This window comes from Mya arenaria, chromosome 12 (assembly GCF_026914265.1).
Source record: "Mya arenaria isolate MELC-2E11 chromosome 12, ASM2691426v1".
NCBI lineage: Eukaryota > Metazoa > Mollusca > Bivalvia > Myida > Myidae > Mya > Mya arenaria.
Window position 1 is genome coordinate 21,019,400 of NC_069133.1, and position 16,558 is coordinate 21,035,957.

The 16,558-nt window shown below is 34.4% G+C and overlaps 1 protein-coding gene across 1 annotated transcript; it reads left to right on the top strand.

Moving 5' to 3' along the window:
* Positions 1-1,424: 1,424 nt before the first annotated feature.
* On the top strand, positions 1,425-16,199 carry LOC128212126 (mRNA-capping enzyme-like). Its single transcript, XM_052917409.1, has 9 exons — positions 1,425-1,519; positions 5,166-5,241; positions 5,788-5,819; positions 7,606-7,785; positions 9,723-9,766; positions 10,286-10,346; positions 10,889-10,935; positions 11,578-11,647; positions 13,044-16,199. Exons 1-9 carry the CDS (start codon positions 1,500-1,502, stop codon positions 13,867-13,869), a joined length of 1,356 nt encoding a protein of 451 aa, XP_052773369.1. The 5' UTR covers positions 1,425-1,499; the 3' UTR covers positions 13,870-16,199.
* Positions 16,200-16,558: the final 359 nt, after the last annotated feature.

Sequence of the window (16,558 nt, forward strand, 5' to 3'; positions counted from 1 at the left end):
GTAGTACCGGCGTAAAAGCTGATCTACCACCAAAATGCGATGTAGTCCCGGCGTAAAAGCTGATCTACCACCAAAATGCTACTTTTCTGTTACCGATGTTATACCGAAGCGTAACCATTTATCTCCCGATGTGACAACTGCTAACTGGAGCTATCGGAGTGATACTGGTGCGCTGCCGTTGTACTACCGATGTACGGTAGTAGTACGGAAGTAGTATGGTATCACATCGCTTAGCACGCTTACGATATTTCATCGTTACGTAACATATGCAGGACTACATTCACATCTGTACCAGTACGGAGCACTTTGAGGCCACCGGAGAGCCGCCAATCCATTACCGTGGGCGTTTGTATCAGGCGCTCTAGCGTCCTTAATAAACTGCCATTGTACTACCGGCGTTGCTCTCTCCGGCAGCGCAACGGCAGAATTTGTTGAGAATGTTAAAAAATAAATATGTTCTGACAATTTCCTGACCTTTTGGAACCGTTATTAAAGACGTGATATAGACTCTCCGATTCCCGCAAATCTCCAAAATTTTGCTCCGGTATAGATCCGGCGAGTCTAATCGATTAGGTGTGATCTGTCATTTAAAAAAATAAATAAAATTTCTCACTAGCTAGTTGTTATAATGCCAAGGATACATTGTATATATAAACAATTACTATTGTAAAGAATTTTAAAATTTAGACATCTTTTTTAAAATGTAGGCTGAGCCTAAAATGTTTGTATATGATGTATTTGAAGTGTTTGATTTTAATGCGTATGTGATAGATACTTAAGATATTATTTAAATATTGAATTTTTAACCAGAGATTTATACATACTGTGTAGGAATATTTATATATATATATACAGTCCAAAGCACCCACGCTACGATTAAAGACGAGATGTTTTAAATGTTATTAAATCTGTAGAAATACTGTAAAACGTAGCGTGCTCGCCGAATGGGTATAACCCGATGGCGAGGGTAAATAAGCTCACCCCCCCCCCCCCCCCCCATTAGGTGTGACAGGCCCATAACGAAATGGGTCACACGTGGGAATCTGACTATGATATCCCACTGTGTCAGCCATATTATGATATTTTTGACATTTTTTAGTATCCCAACATCTTTTTTTATAATACACACATGCACATAGTTCTTGAATGAACTTGAAACTGAAACTTGGAGTAGAATTAAAATAGTGGCCCAACTGAAACTCATCTAAAACACATGTTTAATCCGATCAAATCAAGACATAATAATTTTAAATTCAGCAAAACGCAAACTAATTTCTTTATTTCATCAGTAAGATAAATAACCAATTAATATTTGTTTTCCTTATGGCAAAAACAACACTCACTTACCACATAGAAATATTAGGGGGACAGCAAGTCGACATATGGTAGTGTGCAACCGAACCATAACTTTAGGGTATAGGCTTTTTGCAAAATGTTCGCATTTCCGGTTGAAAAGAAAAGTAGAAATCCTAGTTCTTGCTGTCAAGTTTGACTCAATAATGCCAAAGATACCAGATAGGTATAACTATTTTGTTTAATTTTTGTTTATTTTATCAGTAATTTTCTGTCATCGAATATTTAATAAGCTTTAAACGGGACTCATTCACAGATTGTTGGCAATTAATTTTATTTCTCTGGATTCCCTTAGCGTCGCGTCAACGTTGGCCTCGCGGTATTACGCCACTGAATAATTGCACTGAATAATCCTCCATTGGAAAAAACAGCATAATCCAATTTTTTTTTAAAAATTCAAGACCAAAAATGATAGGAATATGATCACCAATCACAATAACCTAAACAACCTGAATATTAGTCTAAAATATTAGACGTGTTATACTGGATTCTTCCAATCCCTAACGTCTAAACGGGAATGTGCAAAAAACTGGGGTGTTTTAAAAATATTGAAATTGTTTTAAGTGAAGTATTTTATGGTTGAAATTGATCATAAAGAGTTATATTCATATTTTACCTAGTCCACCTAAATGGCCGTCAACGAGTCTATTGACGATTTTTTTTAATATGGCAGACTCGTGACGTCCACCATCCCAGCAAAAAGTAGCAAACGGTCCTTGGGCAGAGAATCCTAGCGGCCACAATTTTGAAATTATCTCCGTTATTAATTCAAATTTCTACGAAAATATTATTGCCCACTATTAAACACATATTAAGTTATGTCAGTATTCTCAAAAACATGTTAAGTTATCATAAAACGCTTACAAGTGCCGATTGTTAATCAAGTATCCCGATATCGGTAAATCTGGGACAAATCTGACTGGTTGTGTACACGTATAAGAGTATTCGTGACCCATAATATATTAATGTGAAAATAACAACTCTAATGACAAATTAAATCCAGTTCAGATCACTGTCGGATAAAAATTGAACAACTTTGTCATTATTATTCAACATCAATGCATATTATTACAGTATATCATTTCGCCCGTTATTAAATGGTAGAGAGTTGTAGCGTTACAGGGATACATAAGAAATGTCAAAATAATAAAAAAGTATCCCTGATCGCTCATTATTGTAGCTAATATTTTACCATGTAAGTGAAATGCTATTTTGCACTAAACAAGCATTTAATGCATAAAACAAGTTGTTTACCTTTCCAATAAAACGAAAGTTGACTGACACAGAAAACAATTATGCGAAGGGGAGCAACTCGATACAATCGTAATAACTCGGCTTCCTCCTACAAAGCTTCGAGATAGACCTTGTTATACAATCGTAACAACTTGGCCATGGCCGAAATGTTCCAAGCGATTTAAAACTGTGCCCTGAAGCCTTGCAGGTGCCTTTTATGTATATATCGTTATGTTTTGACAGAATGAAATGAAGAAAAGCCGTCAAACTCATAATTATAAGTTGGATATTTATTTTTAGCTCTACTGGCCAAAGGCCAGAAGAGCTTATGCGATGGTAATGTGTACGTAGTATGTGCATCCGTGCGGTCGTGCGTTCGTACGTCTGTAAACAATTGCTTGTGAACACGATACAGTCTTCAGTTTTGATTGTATCTCGATGAAACTTGTACAGTATATAGATATCCATTAGAGCTCGGTTCCTTTCGAAAACCAGCCAGATCCGTCCATAAATGCCTAGATTATGGGCCATGAAAGTTTTAAAGAAATGCTTTCTATTTTTAGCCAGGTCTGCATGAGCGAATTCTATTTTTAGCCAAGTTTACATGTACGTGTAAATTCAAGTCTAGAGTTAAGGGAGACAATTTGCAAGTCTAGGATTTTGAGAGACAATTTGCTTTTTGCTTTTGCAGTTGATTTTGTGAATTACTCTGCCTTGTTTTTGTTGAAAGCCCAAAGGCCATTTTTTAGCTTTAAGTTCTGTAGTTTGCACATTCATCTTAACAAAATTGGTTGTGAATGTTTAAGTTATGCACCTGGTGTCATTACTGGCCACACCCAGAGTTCACAGGTTTGGTTAACATAAATCTGGAAAGGTTTGAAAATCTTTTTGTGTGTTCGTGCATCCATCTCAGCACAATTGATTGTGAATGTTTGTTCAAATTGATCAATGTTGTCCTAGGATGCCCTTGACTTTGACCTTTTGACCAACTTTTTTTAACTTTTAAAACTACAGAAATTTTTACTATGAGTACAGATGACTTTTACTTGGCACATATTAAAATAGTTCATGCAACTAATCTGCTTACAATACTTTCTGGGCTCAGATGTTGAACGTGCTACGTTTTCAGGTAACCCAAACACAAAACATAAAGTATATGTCTGTTGCCTTTTACCCATACATACATGCTCTGGATTGATATGACCACAAAAGCCATGCCAGTAGAGCATAGGCCCTTTTGGGCCTCTTGTTTTGTGTACAGAACTAATATAAAATAACATTATCTGGTAATATTTCTTGTTTTTATGATATTTTATAGACGCTATATGCTTTAATCCGGAATCCTGATCAGAACAACTACCCACTTTTGATACTAAACAATTTGTACGTGAAGGATTTGCCATATCAAAAATCTAAAAAAGATCCATCAATGTACAATTATTTGGACTACCTGAATATCAACAAAAAATTCCATGAAAGAAAATCCCAATATATTCTATTATTACTTACTAAAGTAAAGGTTCACATGTTAATGTCCTCGTACAGAAGATGGTGTTTTTTAAAGCTTGTAATTGACTTGTTTTTCAACCAAATGTCTTTGCATAACTTGCATTCGTCTCAGAATATATTAAGATAATGTTTCAGAAAATATACAACTTAAATACATTTCCATGAACAAAATGGATATTCTATGTATTAAACAAAATATTCTTAAATTCATTAATTAAATATTTCCAGCTCTGCAGTTGGAAACTGATCAAAGTGAAATAGATGAGATATTTTTACTTCATAATCAAGTGACATTAACCCTTAACCCGCTCAACGCGACAAAAGTCGTTTACCGATCAGTTAATGCTGATCTGCCCCTGATACGCCGGTCTGGACTGAGAGGTCTTTCTTCTTGATGGCATGGTCTTGCAAATCAGCTGTCTCATTCTTTTAATCGAGGTCAATGGTCCCACTATACACATAGTGGCAATGGTCATTATACCCCAGTGGTGGAAATCAGCTCAAGCCCACTATGCAAGTTGGTAATATTCACTCCTGTTTAAGATCTATAGCTCCAATTCTCGATTTTATATAAAAGGGCTTGATGAATATTCTGATGCCAAGCACAAGCGTAGGAATTCAGGCTTATTTATCCAAAAGGCTAATTTGGATGACCCAATTAATAAAATACAGTACTGACTAATAGGCCAGAAGATTCTTCAATTGATAAACCTAATAAAAGTATAAAAAGCACTTGCTTCCCCATAGGTGACTCAGGTTCAATGGATTCCCCTTAGGTCTAAGGTCTTGGTCAAACAAGACTGCTCACAACTTCTTTGTGTCTTTTCATGTGTGTCTAGGATGGAGTATATGTCTTATGTATATATATGTACATAGAGAATATTATAATATTAAAATTGCTGATACTTCTTGTAAATAATAAAACAAAAGAATGTGTAGAATACCATCTAAATATTTGTATTCGGTAGGGTCGTAGCCTATTTCTAAGGTAGGGTGGAGTAACCTGAACCGGATGTATCCTTTTTCAAGGCCCTAGTAAAATGTTATTGATCTTGTTAATATCATTGTAGATGGGAAAATTACAGCAACATGGGAAAGGTGATTCCCGACACTCGATTCATCACCTTTAAAGTCCCACTGTCTGAGGTATGTACTCGTAGCAGTTTTTCAAAAGGTCTATCCTTTCCTTTATAGAAGCACCTATTTATTCTTCTATTCATAGCCTCATTGATACACCTTTTTACTCTTTAAGTTATATAACAAGGGGATACACCTAGGGGTGGCTTATGTGGCCACTTCTATATGAAGGAAAGGGTTTTTTAAATTATTATGCAATAAAATCAAACCACTAACTTTACAAGAGCCTTGTTGTTTCGTATGTGTTGAACATTTTTGATTTGTTAATGTAACTGATTTAAGGCAGAGAACAAGGTTGGAATACAACTGTTAGGGAAAAACAGCACATTACTTTTAGTATGAAAAAATTTCACTGAGGTATACATTATCATGTTACGATGATGTTTATACCCGATAATACAATTTTACATGCGACGATGGTGTATATTCCAGGTAATACAATTATGTTATGATAAACCTGGTTATACAATTATACATTTTATGATGGTGTTCACTGAATAGACTCGACAGTAATACTATGGTTTGTTATGATGATGTAGTTTTATTTCTTTTTAGCACCTGAACAGGGGTCAACCAGAAGAAATGTGGTAAGTTCTAACTGATGCATTTAAAATGTATTACTTAAAAACTATTTTAGTTAATTATTATTCTCTGTGGTGGAATAAGCACAAACCAGCAACCCTCACACCGGTATAATTCTATACAGGTTCTCTCAAATTCTGTATTTTATATACCGTAGTACAGGGCTTCTAAAATATTGGAACCTCAACCGGCGTAGTAGGCCTTAATAATTTTTTCTCTTGCCATTAAGCATTCTTGTTAGCATTCCTAACATTTCATTCAAAATTCTAATTTTGATGAATGTCTCAACTTAATTGATATAGTTCTAAGTTTATTTACCATAATTGAGATTGTTTTGCTTAACCTTCTTTCGGATTACATGTTAAAAATTGTCTATATGGTATAAAAAAACAAACACAAAAATATCAACACTGAAACCTGGTGATTAAAATGATATTTTACCTACATGTGTGCGCGTCGATCATTTCAATTAGTTGGCTAGGGTTTCATTAAGGTAAATCTAGCAAGTCTGACACTTGCGAGAATGAAGCAATGATCATACATAATTATATCCTATACAATCAGTTACTATTACTGTTATGAAACTAGCTAATTGTATTAAAAAGGCATCAATTTACATTACCTCTTCTAAGGATATGATAGGCACTTATCGGTGACAGTTTTGGGCCACTGAAAATATTTTTTATTGCCTGTGAACAGATTCCTTACAAACTCTTGTTGCGCCTACAGCCATTTATTTTCTTTCTGACCTGCTCAATTCTCAATGCTAGAACAAAACTTTTTTTCCCCAATTTTTTTTTTTTTTTTTCATCAAAAGACTTAAACCATTAATGTATGGGCTAGTGAATGTTTTAATAAGCATTTCTTTATGTTTATCTATTAAAGCATTCTTTCTCATTTTTAGCTTGACTATTCTAAGAATAAGGAGAGCTATACTACAACTGCGTTGGCGGCAGCGTTGGCGTCACACCTTGGTTAAGGTTTTGCATGTAAGCACACATAGGTTAATATCTCAGCAACTACTTGATGTTTTACATTGAGACTTTATCCAATGGTACTCAACCACCAATCTACTTATATAACCAAGTAAGATAACTCTAGTTTGCATTAAATTTAAAAAATGGCCCCTTTTTTATTCGACATAGAAATTCTGGTTTTAACTCTATCTTTCATTATATATAATTTTTGCCCCTTTATTATGCGACTTAGAAATTCTGGTTAAGGTCTTGCATGTTAGCACACATAGAATACTATCTCAGCAACTACTTGCTGTATTGCATTGAGACTTTATACTATGGTATTCAACCACCCAACTTAATTGAATAACCAAGTAAGATAAATGTATTTTGCAAATATTGGCCCTTTATTATTAGACTTAGAAACTATCATTAAAATTTTGCATGTAACCACATTTATGTTAATATCTCAGCACATCATGTATTGCATTGAAATCTAATCTAACAGTGATCCATGCATGATTCGCTAAAACTTTTCAATCCTTACACTGAAAAGCGGCGGAATAGTCGAGCGCGCTGTCTCTGTGACAGCTCTTGATATTCAAAATTGGAATTCTCCATTTCAGTGAAATTGAGAGGATTTACATGAGTTTACCAAACTTGTTTTCTCATCCCTTCTTCATTATTGTACTTGTTGTTCATTTATCCAAATAAATATGTGTAGACTAAGTAAATATGATGTAGGTTGTCCGATGAGAACTGCCCTGTCCCCAATTTCTGGATCTAAAAATATTTGGTCATTTACTCGTTGATAAGATGTCCACTGTATAAGCAGGTTCACGCCCGCCATCCTGTTGGAGCAGACAAGGGCAGACGGACAGCAACTGGGTCTCATTATTGATCTGACGTTCACTACACGCTATTACCAGCCTCAGGAATTTGTGAATAAAGGCGTACAGTATGAGAAAATCTTCGTCCCTGGACATATAATTCCTGCCAAGAAGATCATTAAAAAGTAGGTAAAAATTCAATTAAAGTTTTAACTTTTCTGTTTGTCGATAAAAAACGTATGGTGAAAGAAAAGTTGAAGAATGGTGAAAGTCTATGGCCTTTGACTTAATAAAAAATGGTCTGAAATTCTAGTCGCTCCTACACTCAAAAACTTCTTAGGAATGTTACTCAGCATAAGCTGTTGTGCACCTGCCATTTCTTTTCACATTTTTTCTCCATCTTACAAGAGCAATTGCCCTTTAACTTGTAAAAAAATAATCTGAAAACCTGTTGTTAGAGTATTGTTACACTACACTCATAAAATTTATTGGCGTATTGGTCAGCAGGGTTGAGGTGCATCTACCATTTCTTTCACATTTCACTTGTAAATTTCACAAATCAACATTTCACTATTCTGGTGTCCATGTGGGTATCCTACACAACTGGGATGGCTCTAATTATTATTGTTATTAGCATGCCCCTTTTGAAGAAGAGTGGGTATATTGCTTTGCACATACATATACGGGTCTTAATAGTTGATGACCCCTACTCGTTTTAAAGGTCAAAGCTCAAGGACACAGTGACATTGAATGTGAAAAACAAGTCTGAGTGATATCTGGACAATGCCTAGGCCCTTGGCCCTCGAACCCCTGACATGGAGGCTAGATGGGACCAGTAGTTGACCCTATTTATTCAGGTCATCAAGTCTAAGGTCATGGTCACAATGACGATGAATGTGAAAAGATTGTCCAAGTGATTACTCAACAATGCCTGAACCTATAAATGTTTACCATATTAAGATGATGTGCAGAGCACATCTTTCAACCAAATGGGTTCAAGGTTACACATAGAGATCAAATGTGTCATTCTAATTTAATATGACTATAATTCTTGTCTTTTGAACCCCTTGAAGGATTTTGAAATTACTCGCCACAAATATTCCCCATATTGAGACAATATGCAGTGTGAATGTTACAGCCAGCTCAGTTAAAGGGCAAGGTCACAGAGGTCAAATTTATATGACTACAAATGTCATTCCATATCTCTTTAACCCATCAACCAGCTCAGATCAATGTCAAGGTCACACATTTGAAAGTGTACATAGACTATAATATAAAATATATTTCATGTTAGATGTTCACCATAGTAATTAAGACAAGGTGCAGAGTGCATGTTACAATGAGCTTGGTTCAAGGTCAAGGTCACACTTAGGTCAAAGGTCATATAACTTCATTTTGTGTGCTCCATATCTCTTGAACCTCTTGAAAAAATTGAAATAACTGACCACAAATGTTCACTATATTGAGACTATGTATAAGAGGAGGAGACATAAGTTTTTGATTACAAAAGATTTAATAACTGCACAGCCTACCAGATACTTCGTTATATGTAAAAATCAAAGTGTGTGGTGAATCATGGTGTTTCCCCTTTCTTGAAGTTATCAGACTAAAATAATATTTTAGTTTGCATATCAGTGGATGTCCTTTTATAATACTAATGTGACATAATCTTTTGTATAGTTTAGTAACATGATTTTAGTGGCTATATAAAAAGCTTGATAAAAAAATCCAGGTGATTTTTTCATGCACACTGTGTGTCCATCCACTCTGTCTCATCATGTCATGTTAAGGCCAATATAAATTAATTGCTAGATGTTCATCCAAATATCTTTTTAAATGGGGCAACATTTCATATTTTTTTTTCTTAGATGAAGATGTGTCCATGCTCTTTCTCATTGCATATATGCCCATATACAGGTGTTTCTAAATTATTGATGGACCACAAACACAATCGTAACAATTCTCCTTTTTTACATGTCAATGTTTACATCGACACAGGCTGGTATAAATAAATGCAGTTCCTGGACAATACTGGACTGATACAAAAATACAGACCCTATAATGATATTTATCATATCATATAAATATGAAATTTGTAAAAAGCTGTGTTATATATTTGCAGGTTCTTCACTGCTGTGGACAATTTTCTTGAAAAATCTGATAAAGGTTTGTAATGTTTTATATATGGTTGACTCTGAATAAAACATAAGGTTTTCTTATCTGCAGCCATAAAACTCAGTTAAATTACCCACAAATTATCATTAGTCTAGTTTGCACAGTTGAATAATATTACTGTAATGGTTAGTTCTGATTATTTGATGAATATTGACAAATCAACAAACGTTTTGGCTAATTTGGAAAAACCACAAAAATTAACCAGTTTTATACCATCATCACATGATGTTGTTGTTGTTTCAACTACAAGGGCGACAGAGAAAGAGATACCAGCAACAAACTTTAAACAACAACACAAATTTTTTAATAAGTTTTATAAAAAAAATCAAAGGTCAAGGTTACACTTAGAGGTCAGAGGTCATATGACTACAATTTGTGTCTGCCCCAAAAAAATCAAATGTGTAACACTAAAATTTGAATACCAAGAATGAAGAATACCAGTAATATCTTACTTTAAAATGAATATGCATTGCTTAAATCAGAATGTCTAATTGTTTTGTTGTGTTTTAGACCATCTGATTGGCGTACACTGCACCCATGGAGTGAACCGCACTGGATACATTGTATGCAGGTAAGAGTATTAATACTGAATCAAAAAATTGAAAAAGAACTAAATATGAACAGACTTATTTAATATTTAATCTGATAATCATATGAATTTACAGTTTAATATGTAATTACAGTTTCTCTATTATATTGAAATTCTACAGTTTTCATTCTGTACCCATTTAACATCAATTTACTCTCTTTAATCAATTACAATGAGCATAGCAAAACAAAAGCAGGGAATGCTTTATTTAGGAAATAATTTATTAAGAGGATGTTTTATGAAAACTGGACCAGGCCCAAATCTCTTGAAACATCTTAAGTCTATTAAAACAGGATCAAGCTCAGCACGGATGGGTGTAAATTGTGTAATATTCTCCTTTTAAAGAGTTTTGTGGCTTTTAAAGTAAATGATACTTGAGATAAATAAGATAACTACTTGTTGTTGCATACAATCATATTAATGTAGGTAATATTGCTAAATGAAATAAGATACATAAGAGAGACACGCTGAAGAATTTTTGAGAAAATGGGACCAGGTATTTAAAAACACATGATGCACTTCAGGTACATGATAGAGAGACTCGGGATAGCACCAGAGAAAGCATTAGAAGGTATATTATTTGTATCCTAATAATAAAAGGAATCTTAATCTGTTGCCTTAATCCCTTGAACAGAGACCAAGGATGTTCTGGGCATCAAAAAGCCACCTCTTTTTTCCTTGTGGAGTCTTATCAGGACTGTTTTTTTATGATCTGTGTTTATATGATTAACATGTTAACATTGCTACAGAAATTTGACTCAGTAATGTATTTTTGAGGTACTACATGTATGAAAAACTCTTGTTAGGAAGGTTAACCTATAAAAAAAGAAAATTTAGGAGAAAATTTTAATGCATGTGCGCTTAGCTCTCTAGTATTAAGATAAACCAAGAATGCTGCTAAAATGGCCCCGGATTTGAGCAGAAATAAAACACTATGAGCGAAACTTGTTGGCTCGATATTGCTTGGCTCGATTTCCTCGTTTGTTCAAACTGGATGTGAAGGACTGATTTCATTTACTCTTGTGTTAGCATTCCTGTTTGGCTAGATAATCGTGTGGCTCGGAAGTATTTTGGCTGGTCCCTGAGATATCGAGCAAATGGGATTTATTGCCTGTTAATAGTTTCTAGACTAATTCAAAATTATGAAATTAAAATTTTAATTGCTTATTGAAATGTTTATGATAACATTGTTCTTACTTTCTTTGTATTGCAGCATATGCTACAGCGCGAGGTTATCCAGTGGAAAGACAGAACTACATAGATGACCTTCACACCCGATCTTAGTTAGTTCAGTTTGGTATACATTATGCAGGGTTCCCCGGGATCAGTAAACATGAGTCCTGGGCACAATTTTGTGCCCCCACTTACATGAAATGGGGCGTATAGATTTGCCCTAGTGTATTGGTATGTCTGTCCATGATTCTGCTGTAAGAGATATGCAAAATTGTGTGATTCAAAACTCCCAATTGTTTGAACGAAAGTCTTGAAACCTCAGGGTTGTTGAAATTGTGCACCGGGGGTTGCAGCTGCAGAGTTATGGGCCTTCAATTACCAAAAATTTGCATTTTCAAACTTGTGTCATTCAAAACTCTAAAACTGAATGACCTAGAGTCATGGAACCTTAGGTTAATTTTATTGGGTTTTGTTTGCAGTTTACATTTTGTTTGACCAGATAGACTTCAATTTTGGTTGGAAATAAATTAGAACAGTTGTGAGCATTTCCTTATTGTTAAGTGAGGCAAGTGCAGGCATCCCTGTCTTAGCTTTGAACTCCTATTTTGATCTTAAAGTACATTTTAGGGACACATTTAATAAACTGGCATTGAGGTGAAAACCATTATATCACACCTCCATCATAAATGACCCAAGCCATTGGTCAATATTTTTCCATATTGGGTCACTTACAATGTATCTTTATATTGTACCAAAATGGTGTCTTTTTTCAAACTCTGATGAATAAATTAAACATTTCCCAACACATAGTATTGGCGTTTTCATCAATGTTTACTGGTTGTTGACATTATATATAAGTTAAGGGGTTAGGTAGGTGACCGATATCGGATATACAGGGCACCATATATAACCATATTTGCTCGCACCCTATATGGTTTCATTTGCTCTGTATATAATCTGGTCACTTTCTTACCCCTAACCCCTAACCCCTTGGAACCCCATAAATAACAACCAGAGATCCTGAATTCGTTCTCTATTAGATTGCAGGATCCTTTGCTGAAAAATCCTTAGACCAACCCTGCATAAGGTGTAAAAAAATGTTTGGCTTGTGTTTCCCGACCTACCCTATATTTTTGCCCCCAACTTAGATGTTTGTTTTTTTGCATTAATCAATTAAAAGTGTTTTCAGTTTGAAACAATACCACCCATGCTAATACTGGGTGTATCAAAGTTCTAACACATTTAACCTTTAGTTGTTGGTAACAGAAAATAGAAGAAATAAAATGGCTAATCAATTTTACAGAAAATCATGAATGTAATTTGCCATTTTACCTGTATATGCATATCAAGTTTTAAGTTTGCCTTACGTACAGTTTAAACTTGAACAGTTTGAACTTTAATTGTTTGACTTTGATAAACTACATGTATGTTCGAATTTAGAATTGTAGCCACAAGTTTAATCTACACTTAATAGTGAGATTTGAAACATTTGAATATTTTTTGCAGCTTGGAAAACTATGGAGAGGGAAATGATGATGACAATGATAATGATGATGAAGAGGAGGAGGTTCCCAAACAACACAATAGCAAAACCAAACATGTTGGAAATCACAGAAATAATAGTGATCAACGGATATTTAATGGTGATAAGAAAGGTCCTGGCTCATCCACTTCAAGTGATTCAAATAGGCATAAAAATCATCCACATCCACATCGAGGTGCACAGGATTCTAGAGGTCATAGGTCAAGGCCGTATCAGCACAAAAATAACACTCGAGGTCATATGAATTCGTACAACAATCCCGGTCACCAAGGTGACCCTTGGGGGTCAGGGGCCTCAGGTTGGGGTCAACCTGCCTTCATGGATAGTAGACAGGGCTATGGTTACCAAGGTGATCAAAATTCCTGGCATGGTAACCAAGAACAGAATAATCAACAAAATGTACAACACAGAGGACAGGGACCGAATGACAGTTATCAACAACGAGGGTACCAGGCTTACGATGACCAGCCTGGCTGGGGAGGATGGCAAGGGTCTGGTGGTAGAGGTCGAGGTTATGGGGGTCAGGGATACGGAAGTGGTTATAATTCACATTATGATCAAGGGTCAGGTGGTAGAGGTCAAGGTTATAGAGGTCGGGGAAACAGAGGTGGTTATAATTCACATTATGATCAAGGGTCAGGTGGTAGAGGTCAAGGTTATAGGGGTCGGGGAAACCGAGGTGGTTATAATTCACATTATGATCAAGGGTCAGGTGGTAGAGGTCAAGGTTATAGGGGTCGGGGAAACAGAGGTGGTTATAATTCACATAATGGGCAAGACAAAAGATAAAGTCTTTGTTATATAAATATACATGTTTGTGTGTATTCTTTTGGGTGATTGCATTGCTTTCATTGATATTTTAATTGCTGAAACAGACTTATTCTGATTAGTTTTTGTTATATCTTCATTTAAAGTTTTAGTTATGTAAAGTCCTTTTTGTGTTAAGAAAACAATTAATACATCATACATATATCATGCTTTTTCACCCCTTTTTGTGAATGGGGCCTGGGCCCTTTGAATGGGAAACTTGTGACTCTAAATTGTGAAAAAGTCAATTTTTAAATACCAACAATGACAATATAAAAATGGCTTGTACCATCCTCACTGTTACTTCAGTGTTTACATACCAAATTTACAGAAGTCCATTAACAAAATGATGGAGTTCAAGGAAGACTTGTGATTTTTTTCTACCAAATTTTTGAAAAGCATTAATTTGGTCCTTTTTGACTTGTCAATTGGGTCCAATTTGAAATACTACAATTATTTTAGCCCAATTTAGAATATCAAGGTTGTATATTTTAGCTTAATTTTACAAAGCAGAATATTCCTCAAAGCACACATGTTGTTAAGGTGAAGGACTTGTTCTTGGCTAACAAAAATAATTATGTGGTTTTAGTTACAGATTCTGTTTTTAGGCCCAGACCATAATGATTATTTTGGTGATAAAATAAATAGCAAACATTAATTATAATATAAACAATGTGGTACTAATATTTGAAGGTGATTCAGTTTATTTGTATTTTGTCAAGTTCTAGGCAACATTAATTGTGTCATGTGTTTGTATGTAAACAAACAAGAATGCTCGCTCATCAACATGCCAAAGAGAGTGACTTGGTATAAGGTGTCATAATTTTGTTCACAATCTTTGTGTGTAATATATAGAATGTTAAAACTATTAAAACATCTATGTACATATTTAATTCACTAAAAGATTTTCTAAAATTATATGTTTCCTTACCTACCAAGCCAATTTTTGTCAGCATGTAACTGTATCCATAATATTAATTTGTTTTGGCCTTACATCAATTTCATTCTGGTCAAAGGTTTTAATCATTTTTGCCAGGAATATATTTTTAAATTTTAACAATAGATTGTTATTATTGACCATTGGCATACTTCTTTGCATTGATACATGTACATGATTTTCTTGTATTCTGAGATTTTGACAGTGTATAAGCTACATTTAAAAATAGATTTTTTTTCTCTTCTTGACACTTAAATGAGTTTCTTACTTTTAGACTTGTCCCAATGTTGAGCACTGCACATGCTTTTCCAAGTTTTGGACAGTGTTCAGCCTACAGTTAGAAAATGAAGAGGGGTATGGTTATGTATGGTAAAGAATGTTTACATAAGGAACAAGAGTTGTGTAAAAAATCAAGAACAACCTACTTCAGTTCTGTTTCACAACTACTTAAGTCTTAGAATTGTGTAATATTTTCTATTTTGGAGGTGTGTTTTTTACTGCACATAAAAAAGTGTTTATTGAAGTTATCCGTCTGATAATCTGAAAATAAGTCTGTATTGTGTATCATAATCAGGTTAAAATAAGAGATCTTGCTATACAAAATAACCTAACTAAATAAGTCTGTTAGGCTTAGTAAGTTTTGAGAAATCAGAGCAAGGCAACTAGAAGCCCTTTTAAGTGTGATTTGTAGGAAAACTATGTTAGTGCATTGTAATATAGCTTGATTTAAATGCATTATAAATAGCAAATATTCTAATAGTTTCAAAAAGTCATTATATGAAATTATAATTCTGCACTTAACTAATAAATGCCTAGAACTCAAGTTTCAAAAAGAGTGGTGAGGGGAATGGCACCCTCTCCCCTAGATTTCAACCTTGCTGGAACATTGTTGGAATGTCATTTTATGGCAGCTTTATTCATAACACGTATACATCACGGCCCATTTTAGCTTATTTTAATAAAAGTGGTTTGTTGATTGTCTTTAAACTGTTTGATATACCTATTGTACACCTTTAGAAGGTCAGTTTGGTCCTTTTTGGTATTAAGTAATAAAGATTTCAAAAATGAAAAGGCACTGATTTAGATTTTGTGTATTACCGATATGTCTCGAAGAGTATTTTGTTCAATGAATATATATGTGTCTGCCTTACCCTAATTAGTATTCATCATAATATTGTCAACTGTTCTATGCCTTGTCATTTTCATACCCATTGATACCCATTGTTAGGAAAGCTGAAGGTGATATAAACATCATGTTTTTAAATATCTCATTTAATGCATTGAATTGTAAAATTTTATTTATGTTGGTGATGAATTTGTGTTTTTAAAAAAGGTATGTTTAGTTTGTTATAAATAAAGTAATAGATGCATAAAATTGATTTGTTTTTATTCTTATATTAGGTAAAGAAATTGTTTAATTGCAGAAGACACAGAATACAGCTTAAATGTGATACAATCCTAAAATACTGCAAACAATGTCCAAAGCTTTAAGGGTCTTTCAGACATTGGCAGCCCATTGCTTAAAACTTGGATAAGTTATCCACAAGCTATCTAGGCTAGATTGCCATTTAAACGATTTGATTGGTTAACAGTATTATTTGGATAAATATTGACCAATCAATGAATAGTTTGGCCAGCTTTAACCAAACCAAAGACTTTGTACAATTGGATGCTAAATTCTTTAAATTTGCCTCAAAACATTCAGTTGTGGTTGCAACCCAAATCAATAATATC

Coding starts and splice junctions, on each gene's coding strand:
- LOC128212126 (XM_052917409.1), top strand. CDS start 1,500: ATGCCAAAGATACCAGATAG. Junction 1,520..5,165: donor ATGCCAAAGATACCAGATAG/GTATAACTATTT, acceptor ATATCATTGTAG/ATGGGAAAATTACAGCAACA. Junction 5,820..7,605: donor GGTCAACCAGAAGAAATGTG/GTAAGTTCTAAC, acceptor CTGTATAAGCAG/GTTCACGCCCGCCATCCTGT.